Source organism: Orbicella franksi, chromosome 10 (genome assembly GCF_964199315.1).
Source record: "Orbicella franksi chromosome 10, jaOrbFran1.1, whole genome shotgun sequence".
Lineage (NCBI taxonomy): Eukaryota > Metazoa > Cnidaria > Anthozoa > Scleractinia > Merulinidae > Orbicella > Orbicella franksi.
The window spans coordinates 23,404,979-23,423,019 of NC_138154.1; the positions used below are offsets into that span (position 1 = coordinate 23,404,979).

The 18,041-nt window shown below is 37.7% G+C and overlaps 1 protein-coding gene across 5 annotated transcripts in view; it reads left to right on the forward strand.

The window, feature by feature from the left end:
* The window catches only part of LOC145499572 (serine/threonine-protein kinase 31-like), a 39,588-nt gene extending 22,321 nt beyond the window's left edge, over positions 1 to 17,267 (forward strand). For all 5 annotated transcript variants that reach the window (XM_081479094.1, XM_081479097.1, XM_081479096.1 and 2 more), the window contains 20 exons: positions 228 to 333; positions 2,077 to 2,139; positions 2,576 to 2,704; positions 3,149 to 3,179; positions 4,973 to 5,040; positions 6,910 to 6,999; positions 7,810 to 7,929; positions 8,472 to 8,569; positions 9,457 to 9,490; positions 9,970 to 10,095; positions 10,602 to 10,637; positions 11,418 to 11,486; positions 11,719 to 11,799; positions 12,373 to 12,504; positions 13,019 to 13,132; positions 13,410 to 13,487; positions 14,207 to 14,362; positions 14,633 to 14,683; positions 15,495 to 15,545; positions 15,928 to 17,267. In XM_081479094.1, the coding sequence (XP_081335220.1) occupies positions 228 to 333; positions 2,077 to 2,139; positions 2,576 to 2,704; positions 3,149 to 3,179; positions 4,973 to 5,040; positions 6,910 to 6,999; positions 7,810 to 7,929; positions 8,472 to 8,569; positions 9,457 to 9,490; positions 9,970 to 10,095; positions 10,602 to 10,637; positions 11,418 to 11,486; positions 11,719 to 11,799; positions 12,373 to 12,504; positions 13,019 to 13,132; positions 13,410 to 13,487; positions 14,207 to 14,362; positions 14,633 to 14,683; positions 15,495 to 15,545; positions 15,928 to 16,035 (1,741 nt within the window). In that variant the 3' untranslated portion in view covers positions 16,036 to 17,267. The remainder of the gene's footprint in view (positions 1 to 227; positions 334 to 2,076; positions 2,140 to 2,575; positions 2,705 to 3,148; positions 3,180 to 4,972; positions 5,041 to 6,909; positions 7,000 to 7,809; positions 7,930 to 8,471; positions 8,570 to 9,456; positions 9,491 to 9,969; positions 10,096 to 10,601; positions 10,638 to 11,417; positions 11,487 to 11,718; positions 11,800 to 12,372; positions 12,505 to 13,018; positions 13,133 to 13,409; positions 13,488 to 14,206; positions 14,363 to 14,632; positions 14,684 to 15,494; positions 15,546 to 15,927) is intronic.
* The last annotated feature ends 774 nt before the right edge of the window (positions 17,268 to 18,041 follow it).

Below are 18,041 nucleotides of genomic sequence, written 5' to 3' on the forward strand. Positions count from 1 at the left end.
AGGTACCTTTTTTTAGGAAATGGAGTGTTACAATTACCATTACTGAGAGCTAACTCTAACCTAGCCAGCTGTGGTGTTGTTCAGCCTAACTAGAGTACCCCTCGGGCTAATTAATCAAGTGTCTTATTAAAATCAAAATTTCTTCGTTTGTACGATATTGCCTTGAAACAGTGTCAATGGTTGTTTTGTCTTGGTAAACACTTATTATGCTTGTGGCGTACTCACAGAGACACCACTCCTGGAGATGGAAAGACTTCTGTGGTGATCAGAGAAGCAATTGACTTGACAAGAAATAATAGGATTGATTTGGAGTCATTGGAATCCTTGGATCAGGTACGAAAAAAAAAACTTGTGTAATAACAGAAATTTAAGCTTTCGGTTCAAACATTATTTATTGTATTAGCGTGATACTGGGAAATAGCCAGGTTCAAAAGGTTTTTCCTGCTATCCCAACTGTCATTTATCAGGGTTAAAGAGCCATTTTCATCTGTGATGCATTGCGCGCCTCGATCACCTTACCTGTGTTTCATGACACACACCTGAAATTAGTGATTAGTAACTTTTTCTCAAAACACTAATTATTACTTATTCATTTTGTACAGAGAAAAGTTGTTTAGAAGGTTTTAAAGGTACACCCGATTACAGGGAGTTCCAATTGACAATCACCACACATAAACTGTTTGAGGAGCGTCACGCTCTGCTCTTTAAAATTGGAACCATCTTGAGAATCTTGAGCGAGCAAGGTTGCTAGAAGTTTAACATTGAATGGGGATAGAGATGAGAGGGAAAAAAATGCTAATCTTTGCTGGAGGTTGTTTATGTATGTCTCTTAACACTTTTGCCGCCAACTTTGTTTCATATGCAGTCCATGTTTAGTTTTCTTTTCGATCGATTCCTGGTGACTACTAACAGGGGTCCTTGCAGGGCTTATTTGTGCGTGGACCCCAGAATCTGATTCCCACGCAACAATAACAGAGTAACAGAAATGATGTTTTAGTGCTCTCCTCGTATCATTCACTCAACAAATTATTCAGATGCAGAAGGACTGGGCAAAGTCCCTGGTTACTACTACTGTCATTGTGGGATGCTTTCGTCCTGGACGATGTAAACATAGACTGTTCACAGCCTCTATTTTTCAACGCACGCGAAAGAAAAAGCGAGCGAAACGAGCGCGAGGCACGCGGGGGTGGGGACGGGAGGCGAGCGAAGCGAGCCAAACGAAGGGTTTTTCTTGGTCCCTACTCCCTACCCCATAGAGTCTCCAGTTCTGCGATGGCGTCCAGCTCTCGCGATTCTATCCGCGCGTTCAACGATGGAATAAAAACACGACAAAATAGAGGCTATGAACAGTCTATGTATACAAAGTTAAGTTTTCAGCATTCAGGAAACACGGGTAGAAGGATTTCACGAGTCGGAGCTCATGATGCAATGAAAATAATAATTGGAAAATACTGAACACGAAATAAAAAAAATGAACAACTAGATGACTGGTGGTATGAGCAGAAATTACTTTGACACAAGACTCTGATGTACTAAGGTCAGGCCATTTTAACACCACTAACCTAAAATTGTATTACTTCCCTTTCAGTCAATTGATATCACCCTTAGTTTTGACTTGAAATTTGACTTGAAATTTGAATTTCACCCTCCACTGTAATATATGGCATTTGAAATTGACAAAACTTAAAGCACCCTAAAGAAAGCAATTATTTAGTATTTTCGTTGTAGTGATGAATGGAAAGCTATATCATCGGCCTTTTTACTTTGTTATTTCACACGATGAGGCGAGTGCCATTCTTGTTTTTCTTACTCTCACAAGCAATTCTTTACATTGAATGACCAGCGCTTACACGCTTACATGTATTATGATCAACAGGAAGACTATTTGACCAATCAGAGCGAAAGTTCAAAAATAGTGGCCTTTTCAGAACAAAAATACGCCTGTTGAAAATGGGCTTTTAACTCTGTAATTAGAAAAAACATTGATGTAGTACTTGAAAAATTGGAACATGATATGCTGGAAACCATACGGTCTTGGCACTGGCAGTTCTCACTAAATTTGTTTGTTAAATTTAGGTACAAGAGTGCGAGAGTGCTCTTCAACAAGCTCAGGAGTGTTTGCGTCAGTGCGCAGACAAGGTAATGTTGTGTATGTCGTACAGATATACTCAGTTTAGCCACGCAAATGTATCTCAAAAGTACAGAAATACTCCAGGGAAACTTCTATCAAGAGAACCCTAGATAAAGTGGACACCATTCCTTAAACAGACACCTGATCCCCCGAGATTAGCGTCATATCTACCTAAAGTTTATTTCGAACCCGTGTTCGGTGGGCGCCTACATTAGGTGGACATGGACACTGAAATGAAGAAACTTAACATTGAAACAGCGGCGTGGAGGCGGATGAAATCGATCACGACAAAGGGCAAAGCATGTGTACAAATTCCAACAGAGGGCCTTATAAAAGATTTTACAATGCAGCGTTTAGTGGAATACGGCATTGAAAAGTAGTAAGTCCATACAGTTGAAAGAGCAGATTTCAAACAACAAATTAATTTGGATTGCTTTGTTGTAGGAGGAGTTGTTGGCAGCTGGCATTGTTGCTCAGAGAGACAAGGCAAGGAAAGAGTTCTTTGACTCGATAGATTTGTTTTGCCAGGAAGTGGATTTGATACCTCTTCAAGAGCGAGAAACATCATTACAGGTATTGAAATTCTGTTGAACTAAATGAAGTAGTTTGTTTTCAATTTTTTGCCGCTGTTGTAAACCGTACCTAGCTTTAAGTTATGTTGCCGCTCAAGAGAAGTGTATAATGTGGTTACAAAATATTCTGTGCCCAATCTTGACAAAGATTTATAAGTAAAATTTGAGGGCAGAAAAGAGGGGTCAGTTGTATTTTTATGTATTTTACTAGACCCTCCCTCACTAAAAATAATTGACAACCATGCAATTCATGTCTGTTAAGAGGAGATCATAAAAATGTTAGAACCTTGGATATTTTTTTAATACACGCTTTTAGAGTCTTCTCACTTCTAAATGAAATGAATTTGTTCTCAATTTATCTGTGAAGAGTTTTTACAAGACGACACTGGCATAGCTCTTTACGTTTTTCCAATGAAAGTGTATCAGTCTTGTTCTTCTCTTTCAGCATGCACTTAGCCAGCTTCAAGAACAAGAAGGTACTTACTGATACATGATTTGATGACAGCACAGTAAATCCCCTTATTAATATGACCTCCCCGTCATTACACCCCCTCTATCAGTAGGCCTAAAAAAAGTTTCTATCAGATAATTACTATGCTCCCCCTAGCTTGTTAATACAGTAAAAAACCCGCGTGTAAGGACCTACATTTTTGGAAGTCTGGCAAAATAGATTCTTGTATTTTGGGGTAGTTATTGGCAATTTAAGCTAGGTAGATTCTTAATTAGGTTCATAATTTCTATGAAAGACATATAATTGTTGATTACCAGAAAAATAAATAAATAAACTTGTGTTTGTCCCTTAGATTTACAGTATTTTTTTATAATATAAATTTGCAATTTCAAAGTCACACTCCTTGGTTAAAATGTTTATCATAATTTAGCTGTGGTCCACATATAAGAACCTGCTCGATCTTGGTTGGCTAAGCAGGTTCTTATATTTTGTCTATTAAGTGGCAAATTTCTGCCAACATGTTCTTAAACCACTATGGGGTTTTAATGGCCTAATAGTGAATGCCGCACTGTTGTAGCAAAATGTAAAGGCTTCTAGTAGCATTAAGAAATTATCTTAATTATGTTATTGTCCGTGACAGAAGAGGTTTTGAAAATGATTTTAACAAGAAATTAAACGCTAGAAGATTTTTTAAAAACATTCGAAAACTCTCTGAAAAACTCTATAAACCGACGACGTTTCTGCGCTGCTTTAGCCATTGTCTACCCTGCGAGCAGGGTTTCTCCTACGCCGAACGAGAGAGAAACCACTGCGAGCAACGGTTCGTTCCTTTGAGTTAATAAATTAACTTTGAACTGCTGAAACTAGTTTAAAAGCTGGTTTAGGTTCGCCAGTGTCAAGTGGCTTAAGCAACGACGCCGAGGACAACGCCTAATAAAAAATGAATTTATATTTTACCAGCAAAATTCGCAATTGTCTAGATCTGTTCGGTACGTCAATGGTTCTAAAAACGTGCTCAGGCTAAATATGCAGCGACAGCGTCCAATAGACCAATTTCGATATATTAATATACAGCCTAAAACAATAGACCTCAGCACGAGGCTCCGGGGAATAAACCCCACAAACTCTGTAGTTATTCCCCGGAGCCTCGTATTGAGGTCTATTGTTTTAGGCTAAATTTTAATATATCGAAATAGGTCTATTCGAAATGGAAAAACGAGAAATTAGCCGTCGTCTTTCACGTTCCTCAGGCTACGCAGAACTTAGTCACGTTGTTTTGCTGAGGACTGCAAAGAAATGTACAAAGATTTATAACGCACGTGCACAGCTATTGTTTTGTTCATTAAACCTTTTGTTTGGTGACGTTCTCGTTGCCGTCGTCGTCGAAGTTTGCTTAAGCTTCCTAATAAATAACATTAGTAAACAGTCAAACTTGCTTCTACATTTCAACAAGACTGCTTCCCTACGGCAGAGTAACGATGTTCTTTGATGTGTGGGTGTAAGTTTCGGGCAGTAAAGCCGACATGATTTGCATCGCACAAATTAACTTAAATGAATAAACAACGCATTGCGTGCTGAATATCGGGAGCTTGTTTTCCTTTACGCTCGGGGTCGGTTTTCTGCTTGTAAAAATGACTTTCACGCCGACATCAATCCTAGATGCTAGATAACGGATTTCTTTGCGAACACGATTGGCTGATCGCTGATCTTTGAAAGGCAGTGTTATGCTACAAAAAAGTAAAGATATTTATCACAACGGTAAAGACCTATCCGTACTGTGTAAAGAGATTTAAACTGATGAATATATTTAAATTTCAGATGCTCTTGATAGCTGTAGTACAGACCCCGATCTTGAAGTAGCTGTTGAAGCCTACGAGGAATGGCTGGTATGAGAATTTGACTCTTCAATGTGTGTCAGATTTCGTCTTCATCTCATCTCAACCTTTGCTCTTTGAAGTAATACAGACTAAAGAGAGTGATTCCATCGTCATATGTTGTCCGTGAATTTCTTTTCCAATTTATGGTATTATGGGCATAATCGTATCTATAACAGTCTCGATCGTGATTGGTTCTCCGCGCGCCTATTTGTCACATAATCGGCGCGCGATCACGCGGGTGTCCAATTTGAACTTTTTGTAATTGGATCACTGTAATTGGATACCCATGTGATTCGCACGTCATTTACGCGCGCTTTAATGGATTCCTTGGCAATGTTTCCTACAGTTTTCAAAACTTTTGAAAAGCGCTACAGACGTGTTCGCTCAAAAGAATTTATCAAAAGACATCTTTATTGCCGAAATTTGTTATAGATACGATTAATTAGTAATTGGACCTCGTATCGTACAATTCAAGGAGAAATCGTGCTCGTAATTTCAAATCGGCCTCGCGCTCGGCGCTCGTCCGATTTTGAAATTAATCGCGCGATTTCTCCCTGAATTGTGCTCCACTCGGTCCAATTACTATAACGAATAGGTGTGGTGACCTGTAAAGGCGTGGTGGTGCAATGTTTAGGGTGCTGGACTCCATATCCAGCGGTCCAAAAAGGTTGAACTCTGGCTGCAGTCACTGAGTTGTGTCCTTAATCAATAAACTTTACTTTCCGACTCGCTCTCTCCACCCAGGAGTACAGTAAACACCCACATATAAGAACCTAGAATTTTGGAGGTCAAGCTGCACAGGTTCTTATATTTTAGGGTAGTTTTTCACAATTCAAGCTGATTAGGTTCTTAATAGGTTCGTATTTTTTTATAAGATATTTAGATTTTCAATCGTTTATATTACACTGTAGCTTTGTGGAAAACATATTTCTAGTGAAACCCCAAAAAATGTAAACCAAAGAAAACATAGACAATAACGTTTTGTCAGATTTTGATAAAATTCATAATTTAGACTATCATAATTGGAGTGATATTTTTGAATAAGAACCTATTTGTTTTGCCAGGCTGAACAGGTTCATATATTTTTGGGTAATTAAATGCCAAATGTCAGCCTGTAGGTTCTTAAATCATTAGGCTTTTATATGCGGGTTGTTTACTGTATAGTATAAGGTTAACCCTTCACAGACTAGCATTTCATCGAGTTAACAAATTCACGTCAGTTCTTTATGCGTCTGTCCTCTTATTGATGATAAATTGCGGCATAACATTGTCAAAGTGGTTCCGCAGTAAACTTTGACAATGTTATGACGAAATTTATCATCAATAAGAGGACAGACGCATAAAGAACTGACGTCAATTTGTTTTTTACAATAACAAGACTCCAAACTGGTCAAATGCCGCGAATAAATGAGGGGAAAAGACGCGTAAACTTGCCGTAAACAAAGATAAGTGAATTTTGTTCAAAATGACGCGAACATTGTCAATAGCTTTTCTCGCTTTTTGACTGGCTTCTTAAAAAAGTCCATAAAATCTCATTGGTTAAAAAGTTGACAGTTTGACAGCTGAAATTTGAACTTGAAAGCTTGCATAAATTAAAATTTTATCCGTCTGTACTCTTATTGATGATAAAAATGAGCCAATCAGCGCGCGAGAAATTAGACAGTTATTGTAAAGTGGTTAGTAGTAGTGCATATACTCCTAGTTGCTTCATGGTGCGGAAGCAATGATGAGCGCCGCATTTATGGGCCACCAGGCGTAATGAAGAATTTACCTGTTAAAAACGGACAATTGATTTACGTATTAATGCATTGTTAATGTTAAAGCAGAGATACGAGTTTAGAAAAGAGCTTCTTATTCTATTTGTTACAATCATCATAGCAGAGAAGTCGTCAGGATGTCACAAAAGTGAAGCACAGAGTAAACCAGCGCACAGAGGACCTTTCAACGGCACTATCACGTTTACAGTTGGTAGGAATGCTGATCTTGCTTTCATTTATTTGTTTGAGAAATAATGTCAAAGTACTTTTTTCGAGTAATATGAATAATCGTGTATGGAGAGCAAACTAGCAAAACTGCACGAATTAAAAGTTCTCCTAAAAGCACTTGGCTTTATATTGCGTTAATCGTTGAAAAAGAGTTTCACTTGCCCAATTTTTTTTAATGTTTATTTTACTAACTTACAAACGTAACTTACAGTACATGAAAACCTGCCTACAATATTTTGCATTACGTTACTTGCTTACTTACTTACAATACGCAATAATTACTTATTATGGCCTTAACTGGTGAGAAAGAATTTTCACTTCTGTTGAAGTTCCCTTTCACCATTCAACGTGGCAGCAGTATGTCTTTCTATCTCGATTTTGTCCTGCACTAATGAGATGAAGTCGCTGAAAACGAAAACAAACGTAGTATTATTTAGCGTGTTGATATATAGAACACATTTGCCTAGCATTATGAGGTGGTTGAGGGTCAAACGGTGCGTACAGGGACGAGTAATTCCAAATAATGCATGTACCTCTGGCTCGGAGGGAAGTAAACTTGCATTACTTCCGGTAGAATACCAACTTTAGAACTTAACCCAAATGTAAGATGCTGGCAGGCAGCTAATAAACAAATGTCGTATGTTTTGCCTGTCCGAGGGGCAGAAATTGCCCCAAATTACGGCAAAAATAAAAAGGTGTCAGCCTTGAGAAAGCGCCACGCCCATGAACAACAACACAGTGCTTGTTCAAAACAGCTCTAAAGCGACACTTATTCAATTGGAAACTCTTTCAGGCCCTGCAATTATCCCAAGACAGCAGTGAAACGGTCAGTATACATGCGCCATTTGGTGATCTTGATGCGATGATCAGTTCTTTGTCTTCAGCAATACAAGTAGAAATCGACAAGTTCCAGGTAAAAATAACATTTGAATCTAGAAACAAGCAAGTGAAGAAATGCATTATGCAGATTTACAAGTAGAAACAATATCGGTATTTGTTACATATGAGCACAGGCTCCTGGCCTGATGATCAACATTCATGAACTTTCTGTATGGTCCCAGATGTAGCTTGTGTGGCGTTATGTAATCGAGAGAACGACGTCAACAAAATCACGTGATACGCGACAGTTCGACCTCGTACTGTACGTGTTTACAGTCGGTCGATTACTGTATCAGTGACTGTATGTGTTCATAGTCGGTGAGATTATTTACTGTTTCCAGCACAGTAAAAAACAATTCGCTGTTTAAAGCGGACAAAACCTTCATCCTACTTATATGAACTTTTGTTCATCGGTTGCTTCTATGATCAATATTTCTCTAATGTGAACCATACAGGCATAAAACTTAATCAAAAATCCAGTAACCCCCAAGGTGTTAACATCTCCAGTGACCACTACCAAGCAGCAACAGATCTGTTAATTTCATTTAGTTATTTATTGATGCATTTTTTTGTCAGGTGTCCGAAGACAAAGAAGCCAAGCAGATTGTTGATTGTGCAATAAAAGCTGTGATCACTGAACTTAAAAGAGAAATGGCAGATATTCAGGAATTGAGGTGAACTTGTCAATCAGACATTTAAGTTTATTGGAAACTGTACTGATGATCCATGACAGAATGCAATAATGTATAGCTACTTTTGAAGGATTATTGTAAAAAAAGTTAAAGTGATTTTTAGCACGTTTTGTTTGGTTACTTCATTGAATATAATCAATCAATAAATCGATCAATCAGTTAATCGATGATTTCTTTGAAACCACGGTGCGGGGATGCGCTTACATGCCTTTTATTCATGGAAAATTAATGCGTTATTGGAAGCCATTCCCCATCACTGTTCAACCAAGATCTAAAATTAAACCAATTAAAGACGAGAAGCCCTCTTGAAAAATGTAATTTCGGCTGACGATTGAGGGACGAATTAGTCAGAACCTCTCATTCTGACGGCACGATGGAGAGGCTCGCGGTGTGTGAAGGGACGTTTAGGGACTATTTATATAATTAGGCATTTAGCGGGAGATTTAGGTCATTCTAGGTTAGTCAGTCTTCGTGTTTGTCCTCTTCTGTACTATTCTTAAGCTTTTTTTATATATATATATAAGAGCTTGTAATATACATTTGTAAATGTTCTACGTTATTGATTTTGTACCCTTTCCTCGGGGTCTCGTGCTGTTGTATTAGATGAGGAATACGTCTCCACATACATGTATTTTTGGCCACATCTAAGAAGTGGTTTTTAGTGGTTTTTCGTATCTGGAAGGTTTTTCGTAATTTGGAAGGATACAGATTATGTTACATGACGGAATATATCAGATGACTGACAGCTGAACTGACTTACGCATCCTCAATAAACTATTCACATTGATTGTCTTCCGTTAGTGCAGTCAGAATAAAGTAAGGCAAGCATTCATAGTTACCAAGTTTTTCATTCATTTTTTTTTTGTCAGAGATAACTTGGTGCCAAAGTATGAATGTTTACAGGTTAGTGTCAATACTGAATCTCCAGCTCTTAGTCTAAGTGAGACGCTTTTGTCATTTATGTTCCTGGTGAGAGTTATAAATGTTGTTGTGTGATATATCTGCAATGATGATGGAGCTTGGACAACAGCAGTGAAACATGTCGCCTGTTCCCCTGTTGTTACCAGACAGGCTACAGAACAATGGTTATGATGATATTTTGTTGAAGCTTAGTGTCAGGAAAAATGAGAAGTGGAAGTCCAGTGAGGACTTCTGGACTCCTTCCTTGCTAAAACCATGCCTAATATGCCACAACTCTGAGTGCGAAATGGAAAAAAAAGCAATAGTTTTGGAATAGTGAAAACAAAAATGCACAGTACGTTGATTGTTTTCTAGGTCACCATTCTTTGATTTCATAGTTCATTTCACCTCATTTTGTAACTTTTTGTAATACTTCTCTCTGTTGCTTTTAATTTTGATTGATTGTGATGATGTTATCACAGACTGATATCAGTCCATGGCTTGAGGCTAAGCCTGATCTGACAAATGTGGAAGACGTCAGAACAGCAATCGAAAGTCTACGATTACGACTTCGTCAAAGGCTGGCAGACAAGAAGGGCTTGGAAGAGGTTGGTTTAAAGTATACAATAACATGGAAAGTCGACTGAAATACAAGCTACAAACTGTTTGGAGGGTCTACAACAATTTTATTTTCCTAGATATGGCTTATGCCGGGCAGGAGGGAGGAAAAATCAAAATAAAGACAAGCAGATAATTTTCTAGTGTGAGAAATTCCCAGTCTGTAACCACCATGGCTGACATTCCCATACACCCATGCTTAAAATGAGCAATTTGTGGAAGTACGAGCTAACAAACCTTCTAGTTAGCCTTTACCCAAATACCCATAGTTTTGTAAACTACGGATGCAAAGTTTCAAAAATTGTCCCAAATCCACGTAAGGTTGTAAGTCTTGTGATAGACAGTCAGTAACGTGACTGTGTAATATATACATTATTTTAACATTAAAATCTCATTATTATGATCAATATCTGATGTGGAGATGATCTTTCTTATAACTATTTTGTAAGAGTGGAGTAACATTTAAGTCATGGTAATCCTTTGTCGTATTTTATAGCAGAATGAAAAAGAAAGTGTTGAAGAACTGCAACAGGTAGTTTTATGCTCTTGAATCGAGCTAGGAAAGAAAACTTCTCAAACCTTTCTCACCATCTATACCCAAAAGTATTCACTTCATCATAATCGAACAGTTATAACTTATAAAGCATCCAAATATGTTAATTTCAATGGCAATCTTGTCATGTGCCAATCATGACGTCATATTATCCCAAAATGACGTCATCTATTTGAAAAACCCCGCCTAAATTTATTTCCAATTTTTTTCAGTAATTTCAGATAACTATCAAAATGTATGTTCAATAAATAAGACAAATTTATTAAAACACAAGATCTAGAACTGTAAAGATTAGGGATTAAATATTAGAAGAATTGGGGATTAAGGTCTCCATAAAAACCAGAATCTCACTAAAACATATTTTTTAGCTGAAATTATACCAAATTTCGTTAAAACACTCTTTGAAAACATTGATGCCCTAGAAACGTTTAGTCGTACAAAACAAACGATTGACCTACCAAAATGTTTCCTGATATATTTTAGGAAAAACTGTTTTGAGGCATTGTTGTTGCTTAATGCCTTTTAATTAAATAAGATACGTTTGAAATCTGCATGTCCAAGCAGGGTCCAGAAAACTCACGCTCCTTGTAAAATCTAATTTTGCAATAAAATGTAAAACAAATGTGAAATTTTGTACTGTTGATTTATTTTAGTGGACATGGGACATTGTTGCTGTGTCATGGTCATGTAACTTTTGTGTATCGGCCTCACTTCAATCGAATATTTTTGTTTTAATTTTTTTTTTTTTTTACATTATAGGTTGAAAGTGACATTTCTGACATATATTTGCAACTACACCAACGTTTTGAGGATGAAAATAAATTTTTGGTTAGTACAGCATCTTGGAGCTGCCATGAAGGACCAGCTTTGTTTCACGGGTCCATCTTAAACAGAATCTTAACTAGCTTCACAGATCAGAGCTTGGGCTATTGCTGCATTTACATACCGTATATTCTTTGGCTAATACTTCAATTGAGCACAATCAACTGGTGCTGAAATTTTAACAAACTATTAGAATCAATATTTACTTGTTATAAAATTATATATCTTCTTACGACAGGCGGAATTGGCCAAGTCTACATCAGAACACTTCCCTGAGCTTCCAATAGCTCATCCTGAACTGGGAATTTCAGGATTTTTGGTAAGGATTTTCAATGTATGCCGTTTCCACTGTACCGTCCTACTAGCTAATGTTCCCTAACTCTAAAATGCAAAAACATACACGTACAAAATGCAAGAACATACATATACAAAATGCAAGGACATACGTATACTAAAGGTCCAATTTCTGAGCACTGTATTCAGAGATACCCTGTAATGGGAGTTTTGCAGCCACCCGTCACCCCGCTGTTGCAGACATTTGCTACAGTACTTGAGCAGCCCGGTTTTGCTGGTTAAATCAGTAAAACAAGCAATGTGCAAAAGAAGACTGTTACATTTTTTAACTTTCTGCTTAGGGGTGCGTTGTATGTTGCGGGGGGGGGGGGGGGGCGGGGAGAGCATTATGTTTTAACCAATTCCAACAAAAAACGGTATTTAAACCGAAGACATTTCAATGTAACGTACGCTACGCAAATGGATAGATCCTTTTGGATGTTATGATCTGTTGACAAGGAATTTGAATGCTTTGCTAAAGTGGAAAATTGACATAGCTTTGCTGAGCTCTGGTTTTCTAGCTCTATGTAGAGCAATAAGTATTTATTTTATCTTACAGACATCTAATGGGCTGGTGAAACCAGGAAGAGAGTTGGAACATTATCCACACTACGACTCTGTTTCTTCTGTTAGCCATGACAAGTGTTCTGTTATCAAGACTGAATTTGCTGGAAGGCCTTGTATATTGAAGGTGTGCCTTTCCAATATTAGATCATTTTGTTTAAGGATATGCTTTATCTCAGTACTATCACTAGAGTATTGAAGAGTTCCATTCTTATTTATTCAAATGGGTAGCAAAAAGCGTGGACACGGCACAGAAATTAGGATATCGATTTTTCTTATAAAGCCAAAAATGCATTTCTCCTTACAAATGTTTAAGCACGTTTCCCCTTAAGGGATATTTCATAGAATTGGTTGATGACATGGACATAAAATAAATAAATATGATGACACAGCTGAGCACATATAGTATATTGCCTTGCTGAAATGCATACGATAACTCTTGTTTTATTTACCTGAAGTTCATAAGCTCAATAAGCCGCTGTTAGCCCTTCGTTGGAGCATATTATTACTTAAGTTGACACAATGATTATTTGTTCTGTAGTCCAGATTCGTTCCTTTGATGTGATTATGCAAATAAAGTCTTGTTTGACGTTACACATATACAAGATTCCGGTAACCTCAACCTTTGTTTTACTTCTCAGGAGCTGAATGTAGACAGAGAGTTGGGAGACACTGAAACTCTGCAAAGAAAAGCTGTTGACTACCAAAGTATTGATAACCCTTTCCTGATGCCCTTGGATGCTTTCTTTGTTACGGTATTTACAATTGTCTAAACGTTTCCTGCGTCTTCTGAAAAAAAAAAAAGAAAAGCAGCTTCGAAAATTAAATCATGATTGTCCGTAATATTTCAACAAATCGTAGCAACTACTGACTAGCATTAGGAAGTGCGTGTAGACCAAAAAACGACTGCATGTAATTAAAGTACTTGCGTATTCCAAAACTACTTTAACCAAATACACGTTTATAGTATCTAGCATTAGTATTAGTAACGATTAAGACTAGCTAGTTTTTTGTTATGTTTTTCACTAATAGGGAAACAGGGCATTTGTTCAAATGCCTGTTTTGATGAGTGGTGAAGAATGGCTTGCATCTCATGAGTGCTCGTCGGAGGTAAGCATACATTGACAGTCTGGTAGTTCCTTCTGGTGCCGTATCTTTACCAGAATATTACTCAAGACATAAACAAAACTGAAATTTCGTTTTGTTTATAACCGTTTTAAATGTAAACTTTCTCTGAAGTATGGACCAGTGTACTTCTTGCTTTCCATTTGGGAGGAAGGGGAGGGATGGAGTAGGGGACGGGGGGGGGGGGGGGAAGAGGGGTGAACGAGTGATCGATGGTAAGGATTTAACCAACTCAGTGTCTTGCGTTCTTTCACTGGCTTGCTCATGTTGTACCACCCGCGATCTTCCAGACTCTATGTCCCACATCAACATTGGGATTAAGAGGAGACTACAGTGAACTTGACTGCATAAATGCTAACTTGTAGCACAAACAATTCTAAGCGCCAGTTATATAAGAGGCAAACAGCAACGTGAAATGACCAAATTTTATGTATTTTTGAGAACGAGAAGTACGACGGCTAATTTTTCGTATATCTATTGGGAATTGAATGCTCTCATTACATATTAAGCTTCAGCAAGTTTTCGAAACGATGGACGAACTAGATAGATCTGGGTAATTCGAGAGTAATATCTAAATTCTTTTCAGTTTACTCGACATTTCTTCGGCCTCACCACTGTCATTGCTTAAGCTCCCTTTTGTTTGGAATGTCCCGTGCTCTCCTTAACGAGGAAGCAAAAAATTAAGTAAAGTACTTTTCTTGCAGGCTATCACGTTGGTTCTGAGAGACATTCTTGATGCTTTGAATTCACTTCATTCGAAAAACATTTGTCACGGCTGTGTGCACCTTCAAAGTGTATTTGTGGAGAAGAGGTCTGGACAGCACAGAGGAGTACTTGACTTTTTTCCGTTTACCGACTCGGTAAGTTTTATTCTGTTGATAACCTGCTGTATTGCTGCAACTTCCAGTGATTTTGTTTCTTGTTGACAAAACGCGGGGAACGTAAATGGGAGCAAAAAGCTAAAAAAAGAGGAGAGGAAGGGGTAACCTGCGGTAGACGATGCACAGGCATCCCATTCAGGAGAAGTACCAATACTCCTCGACTCCCAGTGTCTCTATGTTACAGAAAATAGGGTTAAATTGTGGGCTTCTTGCATGCACTCACTGATGAGTTGTTCTTTGCATTTCTAGCAATGTAGTCAAACTCAAGATATGAAATTATTTGGAGATTTAATTGTCAAGGTGAGTCAACTGTCATTAATTTGTTAGTTCAACTCTTTGTATGCTATACAATGCACCGTCATTGGAGTTGTGTGATCGAAGGCTCATCTTCAAAAAAGTTAAACATCTTTTTTTTTTTTTCCTAGTTCGTCGTTTGGTAATCCACCTGAATCCTTATTCTATTTGCTATATTGTTACCTTTTAAGCCTGTGGCCGTGTAGCCGCACCCACCCCTGGAGAACAAACGGGAGGGAAAGAACGTCTACGTTTCCTTCTTTCGTTTTTTTCTCGGGTCGGAGGCAGGGTACGGCTGCACGTAGACTATTAGCTTTGGATATTTTTTCGGCCGTAGCAAAGTGAACGTTTCACTTGAAAATTGAGTTCTTTTGAAAACCTGAAAATAATAGTTTACTAACATAGGGAAACACTAAAGAGATAACAATAAACAATACGGAAAGAGGGATGGTTAAGGATGGAGAAGATTGACACGGATTAAAAACGACGAACTTGAAAAATTTAAGCTTAACCGTTCAAGATGTGCAAACCGTTACGTAGCTCCTTTAATTTGAGGTTTCCGTCATTTGACGGTAATTTAAACTCCACAAAAAGACTTAATATATCATGACAGCTCTTTAGAGGTCAAGTGTTTGATCATTGAAAATAATATACACTTCCACATCAAACTACAACAGCTTTCACGGACAGCAAACGTAGAATCTATTGTAACAGCTATTATTTCAAGCTTTGGGATATCTGTACATAAATAGGTTTTGTACCAAAGGTGGAGCGTTGTTTACTTTTCATAACAATTAATGTCAAGACTATCTTTCAGATGAATTTCCCCAACAAGAATCCTACAACGACTTTTTCTCAGTTGACTGAGGTTGGTATAATTCGAAACCACGGAACGATTTAGCATAAACAAAAATAAGGCGAGCGCTAGAATAGCATTCATCGTAATGCTAGTCTATTTAACATGTAAAGTACAATATTTCAACTCTAGATATAATACCGTCATAGTAAGGCAGTGGCTCGAGATGTTTACACTAGAAGTATATTAGCGCACTAATATACTTTTTTATAGCTATTAGAACAAGTTCAATACTCTGGAGTATTTCAGGCCTTCATTAAGGTTAGGCTTCAGGTTTGTTATTTAGTTCTTTAGAGGTTCAATTCAGTTTTTTAAAGGCTGGTATGCAAGAGTCTTAAATTTCTCAACAGTTACTTCTACTAGCTGTTTAAATGCTGATTCTTTCTTGTCGCAGGACACGGACCTTTTGGCTCTTCTTGGTGACTTGCTTGATACAGACGATGTAGACAGACTTACAGCTCAGCAAACACTACAGCAAGCGTACTTCTGCAAGTGTGTTTGACTTCAAACACTGCCTCGACTCTGGAGTTTTGAACATTTTATTGTTATTGTATAGACAAACTGTTTGCACAAACTTGAACTCTGAAAAACCAGGAAATGAAGTCATCAATATCATCACTGGTGAGGACATGGAAAGTACCCCACGCCAGATGTAATTTCGTATAAATTTTACGAGTGGTATATTTTCCAAAACTGCACGGGCTTTGAGTCGAGTGCTGTTTGAGATAATTAGCTTAGTGACACGTGATAAATACAGGATATTAACATGACCGAGCGGGGCCCGGGTTCGGGGATACGAATGTTATCTTTACATGCTGATGGTGTGAGCAACAGATACCATCGATACGAGAAGATAAAATTCGTATCTCCAAGTGGCCATGTAATGTTCTGTTTATTACATGGTTATTGATGAAACATCAATAGTCTCAGTTATTCTATTCACCAAGGTCTGGACTGTAATCGAAAATGTTGAAATTAACACGATTAACCATTTTAACGAAATCCAAAGATAAAGTACGTTTTCGTCTTAATAAAAAAGTCAAATTCAACTTCAGTGATGTTGAAAGATAGATCATACATTTTCCGTAACCATGACGACATCGATATCCTCACGTGTGAAAGATAAAAATGGTATCTTCACTACGCACGACAAGGAAATTAAATTTCATAACCAAGAAAAATCCCAGTATTAAATCAATATCTGTGTAATGAGATGTGTAAGTAAGTAAACGTGATAGTAAGCAATAGAAGTAACGTGCCGATGATTAAGTGTTGTATGCCATTACAGCGGCTGAAACAAATGTGTGTATATTTAAACTGTGTACATGGAATCCAGTTACTGAGATTTCCGATACAAGTACTTTATGGCATTAAAAAAAAAAAAACATTTTTGCCATCTTTGACCAGTATCTTACATCCATCCATAGAACTCCCCCCATCCATGATGTTTATTTTCAGCTGGGACATGAGAAGGAATGCCCAGAATATCCAGTCTTGTGTGAAAAGTGCAACAGAGATAAGATTCCTTGAGCAAAGGTAAAAATTACGTTTCGTTGTGCATGTTTCGTTACGTGTGTTCAGGCGCAGTAAAATGTCTGATTCACAGAGAGGATATTGTTAGTAGGTCATGGTAAATTGTTTGATTCCCCGGGAAACTCCATAATAAAAAGGACGGGGATGCTCGTCGGAAAGTTTAAAAAGAACCCCTAAGACGGGTACCAAGATCCTTATGGGCGTGGCTTAATAATTTTTTGTAAGCCTTCAGAGGTAATAATAATAATAATAATAATAATAATAATAATAATAATAATAATAATAATAATCACTTTATTTAAGTGTCGATGTATTTAGCACTAATGTGCTAATTGGGGACACTGTAAATAAATAAACAAATTACCAATTCTAAAGCAACACATTAACTGACACTTTCATAATTTTCTTGACAGCGATAAAGATGATGTGCTTCGAATACCTTTTACTCGTAAAGTATATTGTCAGATATCTCCTGTCAAATTTTTGGGGCCTCCATACCCTAAAAGGTACCACGCTCAGCGGTGGAACTTTTGAGGCTGAACACCCTGAGAGGTAACAAAACCACCTTAAGCATCCCCGTCCTTTTTCCTTTTTATATGGGAGTTCCGCCCCCCCCCCCCCCAGCCCCGGGATTTGATTGTTCCTCGGAACAATGTCAGTCTTTTCTGATAGCTTTTAACACCGATTTTTCTAAGCTTTCTTCGCAGAAATTTCAGTTTTAATTTGCAAATATTTTTGTTACAGTATTCTAAGCACTTTCCGTGCTTCTGACTCAGGATTATATAATTATTCCAGAATATCCGCCGCTTGTAGGATGACTGTAAAACATTCCGTCAATATTCGACAACTAGGAAAAAATTCAGCAATAATCCCCCCACACATCCCCCCTCCGGCAACGCCAGTGGCTTGCGCTCCTCAACTTTCATTTTATTGATCTAACTCTTTGCCAGTTCAGTTTCTTGGGGCCTTTTTCAC